Here is a 15,541-nt window from a genome sequence, read left to right on the forward strand (position 1 = left end):
CACTGGTGTCAGCATGGTTCTATATATATCTAATCTTTACGCCTTTTATCTGATCAACAATGATATAAAAAAACAACAGAAGAACATCACAGATTCTTCTCCAAGAAAGTAAGGATCAGACCTACGACCTAACTGGACAATTACATTTTTATTTAAAAAAAGTTACTTGCATTCAGACAGAAAACATCTAAGTTACATGATATTATGTTGAGTGTTGCATTTGCTATTTTCAATATTACAATGTATCAAGCCGGTTAACAAATTCAAAGCAGATGCATTTCTGGCAATATCAAAATAGCGATTGAGGAACCGCAGCAGCACAGTTTACATGAAGCTGGAGCCATTGCTCTATTGTGGCGCTACTTACAAGTAATCTTCCAATGAAGACAATCATTTCTCCCTGGCTGGTGTAAAAACCAGAAAATACAGCTGGACTTGCTCAAAGGTCCAGTAACTTTCTGGGATTTTATGTACGGTGAACTATTCTGTCTATGCTCTCCTGGATGTCAGCCATCTTCTTTAGCACCTGGTTCACCTTGGTCTCATCAAACTCCAGACACAAAAACTCAGAGTCCTGATGGGAAACAAGAAAAAAGGAGGAAGGAAGAACAGTAATTTTATTACAGAAAACCTATTATTAACACTCCCTTACAGAAAGCTGTGGGATATCTGTTCATCAGTGGATAAGTTACATATCAGCTTCAGCCCCGTGACAAAGCTACATTTGTCTACATTCATATCAGATTGATGAAACAAAACAAGCGGACATGCAATAGCTGCGTTTCCGTTACAAATGTGCGCAAAATTTTGCGGAGAGAAAACTATTTTGCAATTGCAGTGCTTCCATCGAATTAGAAATGCAATTAAAAATCACACGTAATTAAATTTGTTCACAAAGTAAGTCATTAAAAACAAAAACATGCCATCATCCTCCTTCCACTCATGTCACTCTTGTGATTTGTGTGTGAAAAAAAATGTTTCCATTGCCGTTTTGCAAGAAAACTCAATTCCAATGAAAAAGCACCTCGTCTTATCACAAAGACATTAAATCAAAAAACTTTATTTTTAATTTTTTTATTTGGCATGTTTCCATTAAGCAAATTCATTTTAGAAAAGTCAAATTGTGTAATCATATGGTCAACAGAAACCCAGCTGCTGTGATTAAATAAGATATATGATAAAATATATTAAAATTATATGTTTTATTTTAGTTATTATGTACAGAGCTCCCTGTGGTTAATAGAGGAAGAAAATTATTTTGCGCAATCACAAAATACACCCTGGTCTATTTTGTATACAGCCACAAATGTCTATTCAAAATTTCAAATATAGACACATTTAAAGGGTCTCAGTGAAAACGTGTTTATATGCTCTTAACTCTTTAGTGCAAAGAGTTAAGTGGCACAGTTGGTGATTGAAATTGATTTATTTAGCACATGGGTTTGTGGTGCATTTCCAAAAGAACATGCATTATTAGTCTGATCAAAAGTTTAGCAAGGGAACGCAAAAGGAAAAAAAAAAGTCCTCCATGTCCCCAAGGGAGCTCCGTAATTATGAACAAAGCCCATAATACTACTACATTAATTTACAAATTACAGGCAAAAATAATCAGCATTACCTTATTGAAAATGTATTTATTTGCATGTCATAGTGCTGTATCACAACAAAGATTAGGAAACAGGTAAAATACTTTTATCCAGGTAAATAAAATCGCACGATGAGTAAGAACCAGAGGAAATCATGACCTCTGTTCGAATGATAACGAATGATAAATAATTCGTTATCATTTATATCACTTATGATAACGAACATGAGTAATTTATAAGTCCTGACTTTAGATTAATGTTGTGGATTTCTGTAGGAGCCATATAAACATTTTTTATAATACCAAATGTTATTTTGTGTTTATGTGAGTTTAATATTTTACTCTGCTATTTGAAAAAGATAAGCATCTGTAATTGTATTGTGGTTAAGCTTATGACGTGGTGCCTTTTGACTGGATATTGACTAATTAGTTTATGAAAGAAGAAAGTACTTGCTCTTTGTAGAAGTCTGGCACCTTGAGAGTAGCACAGTCTTTTGAACGTCACTTTCTATTTGTTTTGAATCTGTTTGTTATTTTTATTTTCTTTAAAGTTCAGTAAAGACTTAAAGATGACCGTCGGATTCGAACGAAAGAGCTTTAAGGGGCTAGACTAGTGAGAGCTTGCCGCACTTACAATTTCCTTTCAGGGGTTAAAGCTCTGTGAGATTTTTGTCTTGGAGAGCCTCTGAAGCTGCTTTCTGTAAAATTGAAAAACAAATGTAGCTTTGTCATGGGGCTGAGGTTTATTAAAATCTACATGTAATCTGATCACATTCAGATCCAGGCCTCCAGCCATGATAAAATCTGTCTTCTAATCCAGCTCATAGCCAGTCTGTCTGCTGTGTTTACTGTAATTCGGGCTGTCTAGAACCAGGAATGTTCCCTGTGTGTCACCCATATCAGTAGCGCAAATGTATCACAATAAAGTTAGCAACCAGGTCACATAAATAGGCAGATCTCTGGTTAATCTTCGTGTTAAACACGAGTTATTTTAGTTGAGATTTTAGATCAAACTTGATCTAGAAACAACACATCTAGTGTTGAAATAATTAGTTACGATCAATTGAATACTGAAATAATTGTCAACTAATTTAGTAACTGATTAACTGTTAATAGGAGTGTAGAGACTCAAAAAAGGCAATTTGCTGAAAGAATAGCAACCTCAGAGCAGTAACTAAGTCGAAACTGTACAAAAATTATATATGCATGTACGCAACAATAACTCATTCAATACGCACTATAGCAAAGGAAAGAGCATGTCTGTGGCTCATTTATTGAATTATTTCCCTTTTCAGGACTTTTACATTTGGAGGCATTGCCAGGATTTGAACCCATGATCTCCTGTTTACCAGAATACGGTGGTGGCAGCATCACATTGTGGGGCTGTTTTGCTGCACATGGGTCTTCTAAGTGGACATTAACAACAACACTGCAAAAACACAAAGTCTTACAGAGTATTTTTGGTTTAGTTTCTAGAGAAAATATCTTAGTACACTTAGTACACATATCTTAGTACAAATAAGACAAATTAACATATATACAACCTTTCAGTACGAAATATGAGCTTGTTTTAAGTCCATAATTCCTTAGTATTCATGAAAAAGTACTAGTTTCAATAGCAGATTATTTTACTTATAACAAGATATTTTCCCCATGTTTTTAGTGAAATAATCTGCCAATGGAACTGGTATTTTCATCAATATTAAGAAATTATTGACTTAAAACGAGCTCAGATATCTTGTTGAAAAGTTACTTGCAAGTTAGTTTTCTCTTATTTCAAATGTAATAAGATATTTGCAGTAGAAACGAGACCAAAAATACTTGGTAAGATTCTATGTTTTTGCAGTTAAATCATTATTGATATTGACGGATACGAAATGCCTGTATAGTAATGTATTTTCAGATATATTCCCCAGCCCTTAGTCAAATATAAATAAATCCATCCATCCATCCATTTTCTATTCACCCTTCGTCCCTAATGCGGTCGGGAGGGTTGCTGGTGCCTCTCCAGCTACGTTCCGGGCGAGAGGCGGGGTTCACCCTGGACAGGTCGCCAGTCTGTCGCAGGGCAACACAGAGACATACAGGACACACAACCATTCACACACACACTCACACCTAGGGAGAATTTAGAGAGACCAATTAACCTGACAGTCATGTTTTTGGACTGTGGGAGGAAGCCGGAGAACCCGGAGAGAACCCACCATGCACAGGGAGAACATGTAAACTCCATGCAGAAAGACCCCGGGCCGGGAATCGAACCCGGGACCTTCTTGCTGCAAGGCAACAGCTCTACCAACTGCGCCACTGTGCAGCCATACAAATAAATATTCCTCATATTTTCTGCTGATATGTGCATAAAACTGGAGTGATGCTAACCTGTCCAGCTCTGCCAAGCTCCAGCTCCATCAGAGCGACTGGCCCTCTGTGCTCAGCGTTCCCATGACTGTCACCAGTTTGGAGGTCCACTCTCCAGGAGAGGCCCCTGAGGGTGGGCTCCCAGCGATGCTGAGCCAACAGGCTCTCCCTCACCCGTACTCGCTGGCTCTTCCAGAAGCGAGAGAGAGCGGCGGCCTGCTCAGCACTCAGCCAGCTGCCACCGTGCCTCTTGGTCTGAGCTGTGAGAAAGGCCTCCAGCTGGGCGTGGTCCATGTCTGCCGTGGCAATGGACTTCAAACCACAAAGAGAGCAAAACGAGGATCAGAATGGGTGTTTGGATTCTGCAACTTCACTGTTCATTTCTGTTCGGCCTTTCTGTTACATTCAAGCTGAAGAACTCCCTATACAATATTTATTTGACCACATATTACTAAAGTAATTTCAAATTACTTTAGTAATATAAACCAAGGTATTCAATTGTTTTCTAAAAAGAAATAAAATCATTTGAATGTCCTAATGAAGCAATTACAGAAGCCAAGAGTAGACATTTTCCACAGATACTTTTTCGCAATGGTTTTTTCAAGATAATGAGCTAATTTCTTGATTGTTTTTTTGAAATAAGTTAATTTCCCGATTGTTTTCTTGAGAAAATGAGTTTATATCCTCTTTTTCACTTATACATTTTCCCAATAATTTTCTCGAGATAACGTGTTTAAGACAGACCAATCATCTCATGATTCTAGAGATTAACTTATTATCCCGAGAACATCATCGAGAAATTAATTCGTTATCTTGAGTAAACCATCGGGAAAAATCCTGTAATCAGAGAATGTAAGAAAATGTAGTTTTATTTTTAAAGTCAAATCGCTACAAAACATCAAAGTTTATTGTGGCTTTTCCAATTGCATTCTAACTAAAATCACCTTTCTAAGAAGAGTGCTACAAGAAAAAGATCAATTTCCTCTTCTTTTTATGTGGTTCTTTAAATTGTTTACATGAAATAGAGTAGAGCTGCAAAATATATCAATAGACACTAGTTATCTAAATGACTTATATTTCAAGATTTATGTATGCAAATTCGGCATTCAAACCACATTTTCTGCCAGTTGGACAGACAAAACATCATTTCAACAAACATCCTCCTCATTTTAAATATATTTACTTCTATTATTAGCTTGATGGTTAATTTCTAAAGTTCTATCCAGGAGCTGCCACTTTATTTTAAGTCTTGTCTCTGTTTAAACATTTTTTAAATGAAAGAAAAATTTAAAAAAAAAATAAAAACGTTTCTGAGATCATGCCGTCCCCTTCGTATAATTTAAATTACAAACACGTGTGCATGTGTCACTTTGTTTATGTTTCTCATCGGGTTTTTGCTCTTAATGGGAAAATAAATTACATGCTAAAATTAAATAAAGGTAAACTTAAGCTCTGATGTTAAGGCAAAACTGTTGCTGTGATGTTTAAATTAGCAGGCAATGCTGCCCTCTGTTGACAACCATTAATAAAGGAAGCAGTGGTACGCAAATAACTTCATTATTTGTTATTAATTTACAAATAATATTTAAAACCTGTACCATTCATTTTAAGCTAGCTTTAAAGAGGGCGCAGTAAAATCGTACTACAGTCACTGCCGGCTAAAAGCCAAGACTTATGTTGAGCCTGAACCCTGGAAAAAGTCAAACAGTTTATTACGTTAGCATTAATATTAAGAGTTTTTCTAACACTAAAAATACTCTTCGCTACTTTTAATAGTAATGACAATACATAGATACTTGTTTTGGGCTGTTCGTTTGTATCTGCAAATAGGAAAACATGTTTCTCTTACCTTTATGAGCCCTTTCATTTTTTCGAACAAAACTTTGAATTCCTCCGGCGGCATTTCCGGATACAGCTCATTTTTCAGCAACTCCTCCGTAATTTCGCTTTTATTATAATACACCATCTGAGCTATTCCATTCAGCAAACCGCTCAAAGATTTTGCTACTTCCACATCCGCCATGTTTACGTGCGGGTCACATGAGTGGGTGAAGGCCATCACGTGTCAAATACAGATGCATGGCATTGTGGGAGTTGTAGTTATTGCATTTCAGATTGACTAATAGAGTGTGAAAATGCTAATAACATTAATATTCTATACTTAAGTTTAGAATAGCACTATTTAAACATATTTTTACTTACATATAGGTAAAAAGTAGCCGTCCAAGAAATTACTCAAATAAGAGTAATAAGAGTATTTTGTGAAATGGCTCCATAAGTACGGAATAATTGATAATAACATCTGATCATTTACAATTTAATTGTATCATAATAAAATAGAGACTGCACATTATCAGTTCAGCTTTACTGTTATTTTAAGTTGATTTATTTTTCAAAACACATTAGAAAAATTTGAAAAGTGGAGAAAAATTCTGCTTTGATTTTGCAATTTCAGAATTGTCTTTAAGTAAATGGTTTATAGTTAAATAAGAGACTTGAAAGATAATAAATATGGTTAAGACTATAAAAACATTTTGACAGAAAATTGGCTCTGACAGGCAGTTTCGCTGAAGGCAGAACGTCTCTGTTTCTAGAGATCACAGTTGATCTGCAGAGCTCTGAATTCTGACCAGTAAATAAAATGTAATTAGTTCAGAAACATCAACATGGCAGGAATTTTATGATTTACATTTAAATTAAATCCAAGCTGAATGTTTAAGCAAGATCTGTTGACTTATATTTGCATAAATGAATAAAAATGAATACATAAAATAAAAATGAATAAAAATGAAATAAAGAAGGAAAAATGTATTTTACAAAACTTTATTGTACATTTTTAAATAAACAATTTATGAATAAACTTACATTATTTAAAGGCAGATCAAAAGACACAGATCTATGGAGATTGAAGAATGTTAATAAATTAATGAGACACTTAAATAATTATTACATAAGTTATTTATTGTCATTTGACACTCTTAACTCTCCATAAGAGTCAGGATATACTGGAGCAGCAGTTTGATATTAAGCTTTGAAAACATAAAAAGCCAGTTTATTCCTCATATAGTTTTAAAAACTATGAATATAGTTATATATGTGCATATATAAATACTTGTTTACTGTTTCTCTAAATTAGTTTGTTCTTTTGAAACTTTGAAAAGAGTTTCAAAATAACTCTTTTGAAACTCTTTTCATATTTATTTATGAAAAATAAATATAAAATTTTGCTGTTTTTCTTTATTATTCTGAGAATATTTTCGGAATAGATTATGAAAAAAAACATGTAGTACTATTAACTACAGGTTTGTGTGAGAACGAAGCCTGCTGACGGTTAGGGAACAGCTACTTAACCCCATTCGATAAGTTTTAAACATTATTTTTAAAAACTGTATTAAGATCTATAATTTTAATATAATGTTTTGTTGACCATATGACTTAGCAGAGGACACCACAGACAAGGGCTGAAGGAGACTGACATGAGCTCAGTGATAATATCTGCTGCAGAGGAGACGAGTGACGACCTCAGGTAGGAATATTTAAATTAAGGAGGCATCAAAAACCTCAATACCCTGATGGTTTGAATTTAATTACTGTATTTTATAAGCGCAGGTATCAAGAAGAACTGTTTTCTGACAGAAATATCACATTTGAGCAAACAAATACTCTTACTTTAAAACTGAAGCAGTTAAAACGGAGATGTCAAACTCATTTTCATTTTGGGCCAAGTCAAGATCATGAATTCTCTTAAAGGGCCGGTTGTGCCAGAATTTATTGACAAAACCTGTCCACATTTTTAAATTCTTAAAAGTAAATATTATTGAACATCTTTTCAGTGTTTGTGGTACTAATTTGGAGATATTTGCGCTTATTTATGACGGTAATTGCGACTTTTTATCACTCGTATAGATTATAAACTACAATCTGACGTCAATCAAGGCTGAGGCAGCTGTTTAGAAAGAAAGTTTTTGACAATTTTTGAGAAAAATCTGCAATAAACTCAATTATGTAAAAGTGCATGAATTTGATTTTGCATGAAATTCCACGATAATTCTCAAGAAACTGGAGGGACTAATTGATATAAGTTGGCAGTAAACAGATATAAACCTCATTGATTTGCTTGATAACATAATATTTAAGCACAATTAGTACTTAGTCTAGAATCTAGAGGGCCACATAAAAAGCTATGGTGGGCCAGATTTGTCCCATAGGCCTTAAGTTTGACACATGTGAGTCAAAGTTTGATGGACAGAAAGAGACATTAAAATGCTAAAGCAAACTTTAATCAAAAGTAGCAAAAATATCAAGGTTCCACATAAACAGTTGGAATTCTGTGATATAGAAAAGCAAAACATGACAACATCCTTTCAAATAAATCCTGTCAATACAGATAAATGAATTATGTTTATTTAGCCCAGTGCTTCTCAATTCCAGTCCTCAGGCCCCCCCTGCTCTGCATGCTTTAGATGTAGCTCTGCTCCAGAGCAGCTGATTCAAATGATTACATGACCATCAAGGGCTGCAGAAGCCTGTTAATCACCCATGTATTCAATCCAGGTGTGTAGCAGAAGGGAAACATTGAAACCATGCAGGGTGGGGGGGCCTGAGGACTGGAATTGAGAAGCGCTGATTTAGCCAGACAAAGCTAATGGTTTCATAAGATTAAATAAAGGAAGTAAGAACACTTTTGCAAAGTATCTTATTTTTTTTAACTAATGTCCCTTATTGTGTTGCTCAAAATTTGGCAAAGCAGTTTGTTATGCACTGTTAGCTATCTGCCCCCTTCTCTTGTTTTTACGCTTCCCACTTTTACGTTTACCTGATTTCCTCATCTTGCCTCCTTTTCCACGTTTACCTGATTTCCTCATCTTGCCTCCTTTTCCACGTTTACCTGATTTCCTCATCTTGCTTCCTTTTCCACGTTTACCTGATTTCCTCATCTTGCTTCCTTTTCCACGTTTACCTGATTTCCTCATCTTGCTTCCTTTTCCACGTTTACCTGATTTCCTCATCTTGCCTCCTTTTCCACGTTTACCTGAGTTCCTCATCTTGCCTCCTTTTCCACGTTTACCTGATTTCCTCATCTTGCATCCTTTTCCACGTTTACCTGATTTCATCTTGCTTCCTTTTCCACATTTACCTGATTTTCTCACTTTGCCACCTTTTCCATGTTTACCTCCTTCTTTCACCTCTCCACCTTGTTCACCTTTCTTCCCCTTTTTCCTCTTTTTGCCCTTTCTTGGTTTCTGTCCACCCATGACATCAATCATCCCTCCACCCTCATGCTCTTGGTTAGTGCCAGTGACTGAGCCTATGCCAGACCCGTTATTTAAACCTGAAATTGTGCCTTCATCACTTCCTGCAGGCGGCTCAGGTGCATCTACTGCTGTCTCTTCGTTGGCATTTGATTGCATTGTATCTGCAACGCAGGATGGCGCAACATTATCACCTGCTTTGCAGTTTGTGCACTGAAAAGAATCGCTTTGCTCATAACAACGGAATATGTTTTCAAGCCCAAACTTTGAAAGCTCTTGCCCCTTGAACTCTGCAGCCCTCTGAAGTGTGTTAGCATCAGCAACATCAGCTACTTTAGAAAACACAAAAGCATAACTCTTCCAGTTCTGAACAATGTTACTGATCTTGTTGTCAATGCCATTTGCATCAGGGTAGCCTTCAGAGTAGACGATGAGGACGTTACCATCACTGCTTTTTATGAGGGGCTGTATTTTCTCTAGAACATGAGCCAGCGCTCCAGACTGGGCAGCTGCAACAACCCTCGTGCCTTGGTACACTTGACCCGTAGAAATAGCTTGTTTCACTGCATCTGCAGGGTCATCCTTAAGAACGTCTGCAAGACTGTTTAAGTCTTGGTTCACAGGGAGGTTGACAGCCAAGCTGTAGCTGTCGCCCAATTCATACCTATCAAAAAGAAACACATAAATTATTAATATTTCAGTTCATATCAGATGATAATTTGACAAGAAAAAAAAGTCAGTCTGACAATTGCATTTTATTGCAGAAAATACCTGCGAACTACAAGATATCATTATGTTAAAATAAATTTGCTTATATTGTTTTTAAGTTGTTTATTATCATTACTATAACTGCCATTGATGGGGGTTTTCTGTCATTTCTACATAGCGAAGCTATAATGTGTGACAAGAATCGTGTTACAGTTTCAGAGGTCAAAAATTTGTTGGAAAAACTGAAATTTTTAGATTAATCTCAGAAATTTTCTAGAAATTTTTGAGTTTCAAAACTAATTTTTTTTGTAATATTCTTTTTTTTTTTAAGATTTCTGAGTTTGATCTCAACAATTTTTAATTTTTTGGCAGAAATTTAATGACCCCGATAAACTGACGCACATGACACAGTTATTTCAAAATACTTACTTTTAGCATGAAAAAAATTAATAAAAGTATCAAAATATTTACCATGCAAAATTAAGTGTTTTAAAAAGCACTTTGGGTTTTTTTTAAAACAAAATTATATCAACAATGGTATAGCAAGGGCTAAATTAAATGGTTATTTAGTTTAAGGAATGAGCAATAAACAAACAAACAAACAAACAAATAAATAAAAAAGCAATCTTCCCCAGATTCCTGTGTTAATCAAAAACTTGCTAAAACAAAAAAAAAAAAAAGTCCATGAAAGTACTGAAATACCACATGACGCCACCAGGTGGCAGAAACGTCAATTTAAGTAACGTCTTAAAATTTTAATTATGTGTGTCATCCAGAGTGGGGGTCTACATTTCCAGTGCCTCTGTCCTATGAGTGTTGGATCCATCTCTGCTTCAACACCTCAATCAAAATGTTTAATTACCTCCTTGGCATGTCAGCACGTTTCTGTAAACAATTTATTTGATTCAGGTGCAGGACAGTGGCATCAGAGGAGTGGCATTTTGGCCAGTGTGGCTAAAGCCATGATTCTCCAAAATATTGTAGCTGATATTTAATTACTATTTCCTTTGAAGTTAAATGGAGTGTGGAAAAAGCAAGACAGATGATAGACCATTAAAAATGATTGTTGTGATTTCTAGTGCAGAAAGTATCCAACTCAGCATAAGGTTCTGTCACCTTCTGGCCTTTTATGGCTAAATTGTTGCTCTTACACCAAAAAAACTGCAACTCTGTTGTCTGAATCACAAACTACATTACGTCAGAACTTATTTGGCATATCTGTTTCTGTCTATCTTTTAGCGCATTAACTCTGTTTTAGAAAAGCTAAAAAGAACTAAAAGGGAGTGTCAAAAATTTTTGCGAAATTGAGGAAGTTATTTTGGATTTTGACATTTTCTTTTCTAATGCAAAACTTCAAAAAAAAAAAATGTTGATAGAAAAGCAATCACTGACCCTTTTTCTATATTAGTTTTATTATTTTTGTTTTTCAATTGAGAGTCTTTATATAATTTCAACTTTCCCTAAAATAATAATTCATGATGCTTTTCAGTGCAATGTGGCCTTTTTTGCAGCCATCTTGCAAAATCCCAGTAGTGATGCAAGTTGGCTCTGCATCGCTACTGCTCTGGTTTTTTAATTCAACAAATTGAATTACAAATAACCTGTAAATAAGTTGATGCGGTTCCATATTCTTGAGGATAAAAGACACAAGAAACAATGAAAACTGATTTAAAACTTACTCATTTTTGAGGTTTTGTATAATATTGGTCAGCCAGTTCTGGTTTACAGCGGCTAAACTGCATTGAGGAGACAGGAAGACGGCCAGAACCAGAACCATCCAGCGCAGGACAGCCATCTGAATCGATCAAATCCCACATTAAGACAATAATAAAAGCATGCAACCAAGTTCATGACAAACAATGCAATAATTATACTTTGATATGTAAATTCAAGTTTCATTTTATCATTAGTTTTAAATAAGTTTCTTTGTCTCATTAGTTTTAGAGGTTAACCTTTAAAAATCTTGACCAGGGAATGTCTTTTCCCTAATCAAATAAATTTGAAAATATAAATAAAATGATAGTTTTACCTTCCTGCTGAGTTCCAGAGGGATCTACCAGCTCCAAGTCTGACGACATGAAATAAAAATTAAAGGTTTTATAGTTCAAAATTTTAAAAAATATTGTATTAATCTCTAAAACATTTATCGGTTTTAGAGATTATTTATTTATTGGCAAATTGAGTTATTGGTTAAAAACGTATGAAATTTTAAACTACTTTTTTTGCAATTGAAAGTTTTGTAATTTTTTTTCACAAATAATGACTATGCAACACAAACATAGTTCAAGCTGTTGTGCATTTTAAGAAATTGTTACATTGTTATAATAATAAAACCATTATTTTTTTATTGTTACCTCTCGTTTAGATGCACAAGGAGTCGTCCACTTTTTCTGGGTGCTATTGCCAGTTCTGCTATAGTGATGCTTGGCTAGAAAGTGATTTTTATACGTTTGAACAGGAAACTAACACCTCATTGAACAACGCAAGTTATGCATGATGTCAGGGTGTAAAGAATAACTCTTAGAAACAACTGTCAATAATATCGTTCACCACTTCCAGAAAACAAAAGCGGACATATCACAATCAGCTTACTTCAAGAGATTCAAATTAAGGCAACACCAGAATACTTAATGAGGTGCGTATAGTGCAGTTTATTAAGTACAAGTACAACTCTCGCAAGAAAAGCTAATGTGCCTGTTTGTATGTTAAATGTAGCAGAAATGCAGTGTTTTCCAACCCTGGTCCTCAAGGCACACTGTCCTGCATGAGACTTGTTGGAGCACACTGTTCTGCTGCCTTTCTTGAAAGTTTGGACTGAAAATGTTGTCCTGGTCTCACATGCAACACTGCAAGGGCATATCAACACCAACAGCCCCACAATGTCCAGAGCCTTCAGCATGTCTTTTACCATCTAGACGCCGGTAATTTATTTTGACTCCCTCACTCTGTCATCTCATTGGCTTCAGCCCCAACAAAAAACCAAACCTGTTTTTCTTACTAAGTTACAGAATCTCCTTGTTTGTCAAACAAAAGTTTTTCTCCATAGCCTTTCTGAATGCCTCATATTCCTACATTTTTCCTTCTTTGACCACAGAAGCTGCAGGCCGTCTGACCATACCTGCCAGCTGTTTCAGGAATTCCCAGCGAACCCCTGAAGACTTCCGTCTTTAGCATGATAACTTCCACCACTCCTTGTTTTCATAAACAAGACCCAGATCTGCCAATTGATGAAACTCACTACCAGGTGGTGTTCAATTGATAGTTTGGTCCTTAGATGACCTAATACCACATGATTACAAAATTGACCAGTAGACCATTGACAGGATACAAAATACATATTTAAACCACATGGTGCTCAAACACACTGTCTGCTATGGACATCCCAAGCCAGCAAAGCTCAGATTCAATTTGGGGAAGCTGTTCCTCCTTATCACAACCTTCCTGGTAGATTCATTTTCCTCCAGACAAACATTACTGCCCCCAGAAGCACAACCTCTGTGTCTTTCTTGCCAGATATGTGATATCTAGCAAAATATCACCCAAAATCTTCTACTCAAAAACCTTTTTGCAATGCCCAGAATTTGCATGCTTTGGTCCCTGCTAATTGCCACCAACCTCTTACTGCGCCTGACCTCACTTCTTCCCACAGGAATTTGATCTACATTAGTCCCCGGTACTTTTTATGGCTGTGGCTAGCCAAAATCCAGGTGACAAGACTCAACACCAATACTATTCATTCTAAAGCAATAGGATTACAAAATAGTTGCTTTTCTTATTGCAGTGAACTGTTTCTGTTAGGTTTTACATAAATTTTAAAACTGTTTACATGCACAAAAGCAATAAAGTAGTTGTCTGTACAAAACCACAAATAACGCATTTTTAAGTTTATTTCTTTTACTTTTTATGCTTTCAAAAATAGGCATAATTGGCAACATTATTTCATTAAAAATAACGTTTTTACTTGAATGTATTAGATTTTAAAAATTAAGAATGATCAATACTTTGTTGGTTTCAAAGCTGCTTTATTTTATCCTCAGAACCCATGACAGCTTTTTGCCCTTATTATCTGGTTTTAGATACTTGGCCTGTTTTCAACCTACCATATTTCATATGACCTTTCTCTCTTACCCTATGACATTTTTCCACGTCTTCCTCCTCTTCCTCCTGACCTGCCACCTTTTGCACGTCTTCCTCCTTTTTACCTCTTACCACCTTTTGCACGACTTCTTTCTTTTGCCACATTGTCACCTTTCGTACTTCTTCCTGCCCCCACCTTCTTACGCATTGAACATTTTCTTACTGTTCCCACATTACCTCCCGAACGTTTTCCTCCTCCTCTCGCCACCTTTCCTACGTCTTCCTCCTCCTCTAGCACATGGGGTATTGCAACTGACTGTGTTGATGCTGTCATTCTTTTGCCTTGATACACGTCACCCTTTGAAACTGCTATTTTCACTGCATCTGGTGGGTCTTCCTGCAGAACCTCCATCAGATGGCTTGGATCTTGGTTTTGTGGTATATTTACAGCCCAACTGGAAGTGTCACCCAGCTGATACCTGTCACAAGAAAACATTTCACAGCTGTCAGTATTAGTTTTGGTCTAAAACATTGGAATAAGATTGACAGTTTTTACTAAAGACCTGTCCTTGAACAGGTTAGGATAGGTCTGTGAGCCAAACCAAACATCCATCCATCCATCCATCCATCCATCCATCCATCCGTCCATCCATCCATCCATCCATCCATCCATCCATCCATCCATTTTCTGTTCACCCTTGTCCCTAATGGGATCAGGAGGGTTGCTGGTTCCTCTCCAGCTACATTCCGGGCGAGAGGAGGGGTTCACCCTGGACAGGTCGCCAGTCTGTCGCAGGGCAACACAGAGACATACAGGACACACAACCATGCACACACACACTCACACCTAGGAAGAATTTAGAGAGACCAATTAACCTGACAGTCGTGTTTTTGGACTGTGGGAGGAAGCCGGAGAACCCGGAGAGAACCCACCATGCACAGGGAGAACATGCAAACTCCATGCAGAAAGACCCCGGGCCGGGAATCGAACCCAGGACCTTCTTGCTGCAAGACAACAGCTCTACCAACTGCGCCACTGTGCAGCCCCAAACCAAACATGTTCATGAAATTCATTGCACAAAATTATTCTTAGATAATGAGATTTTAGCCTGATCTGCCGATTTTCAGCTCCTTTCAAAATGAGTTGGGCCTCTTGTCACTTTAAATCCAAATAAGCTGCTGCTCAAGGTTTACACTTGCATGTGAAAATGGCTGCAACACATGCACAATAATATGACTTTACATCTTTAAAAAGCAGAAGCAGAGCCTCCTGCACAACCAACAACAAAAATGCAGGCAATGGTTTCTGAACAGTAGTTAACAACAAGACACTTGTCTTTTCAAGCAGCCATTGTACAGCACATACAGCGGTAATACCAGCTGATCAAATGTGCTGGAGCTCTGCTTGGGTTGCTAGGTGACAGGTTGGGCTTCACTAGGGGCTAAGTAACAGCTGGGTTTTGCTGGGATTGCTAGAAGGGCCAAAAACGGATGGGTGGGGATTTTTTTGAAGAGCTTGGGTTGTTTTTAAAACTAGTAGAAACCCAAATCAAAGTACAAA

The 15,541-nt window shown here is 36.5% G+C and overlaps 2 protein-coding genes across 3 annotated transcripts; both read right to left on the reverse strand.

Annotated features, from left to right (window-relative positions):
• Positions 1-129: 129 nt before the first annotated feature.
• commd1 (copper metabolism (Murr1) domain containing 1) lies at positions 130-6,002 on the reverse strand. Its single transcript, XM_044115503.1, has 3 exons — positions 5,793-6,002; positions 3,965-4,255; positions 130-574 (listed from the first exon to the last, which is right to left on the reverse strand). Exons 1-3 carry the CDS (start codon positions 6,000-6,002, stop codon positions 467-469), a joined length of 609 nt encoding a protein of 202 aa, XP_043971438.1. The 3' UTR covers positions 130-466.
• A 2,199-nt stretch (positions 6,003-8,201) lies between these two features.
• On the reverse strand, positions 8,202-13,137 carry LOC122830271 (oleosin-B3-like). Of its 2 annotated transcripts, XM_044115506.1 has the most exons (5): positions 12,258-13,137; positions 11,933-11,971; positions 11,583-11,698; positions 8,796-9,859; positions 8,434-8,759 (listed from the first exon to the last, which is right to left on the reverse strand). In XM_044115506.1, the coding sequence occupies exons 3-5, from the start codon at positions 11,696-11,698 to the stop codon at positions 8,698-8,700; spliced, it is 1,242 nt and encodes a 413-aa protein (XP_043971441.1). In that variant the 5' UTR covers positions 11,933-11,971; positions 12,258-13,137; the 3' UTR covers positions 8,434-8,697. The 2 variants fall into 2 exon arrangements, with proteins under 2 accessions (XP_043971440.1, XP_043971441.1); XM_044115505.1 differs by having other exon boundaries at positions 8,202-9,859; positions 12,258-13,134.
• Between the last annotated feature and the right edge of the window lie 2,404 nt (positions 13,138-15,541).

Source organism: Gambusia affinis, linkage group LG04 (genome assembly GCF_019740435.1).
Source record: "Gambusia affinis linkage group LG04, SWU_Gaff_1.0, whole genome shotgun sequence".
Taxonomy (NCBI): domain Eukaryota; kingdom Metazoa; phylum Chordata; class Actinopteri; order Cyprinodontiformes; family Poeciliidae; genus Gambusia; species Gambusia affinis.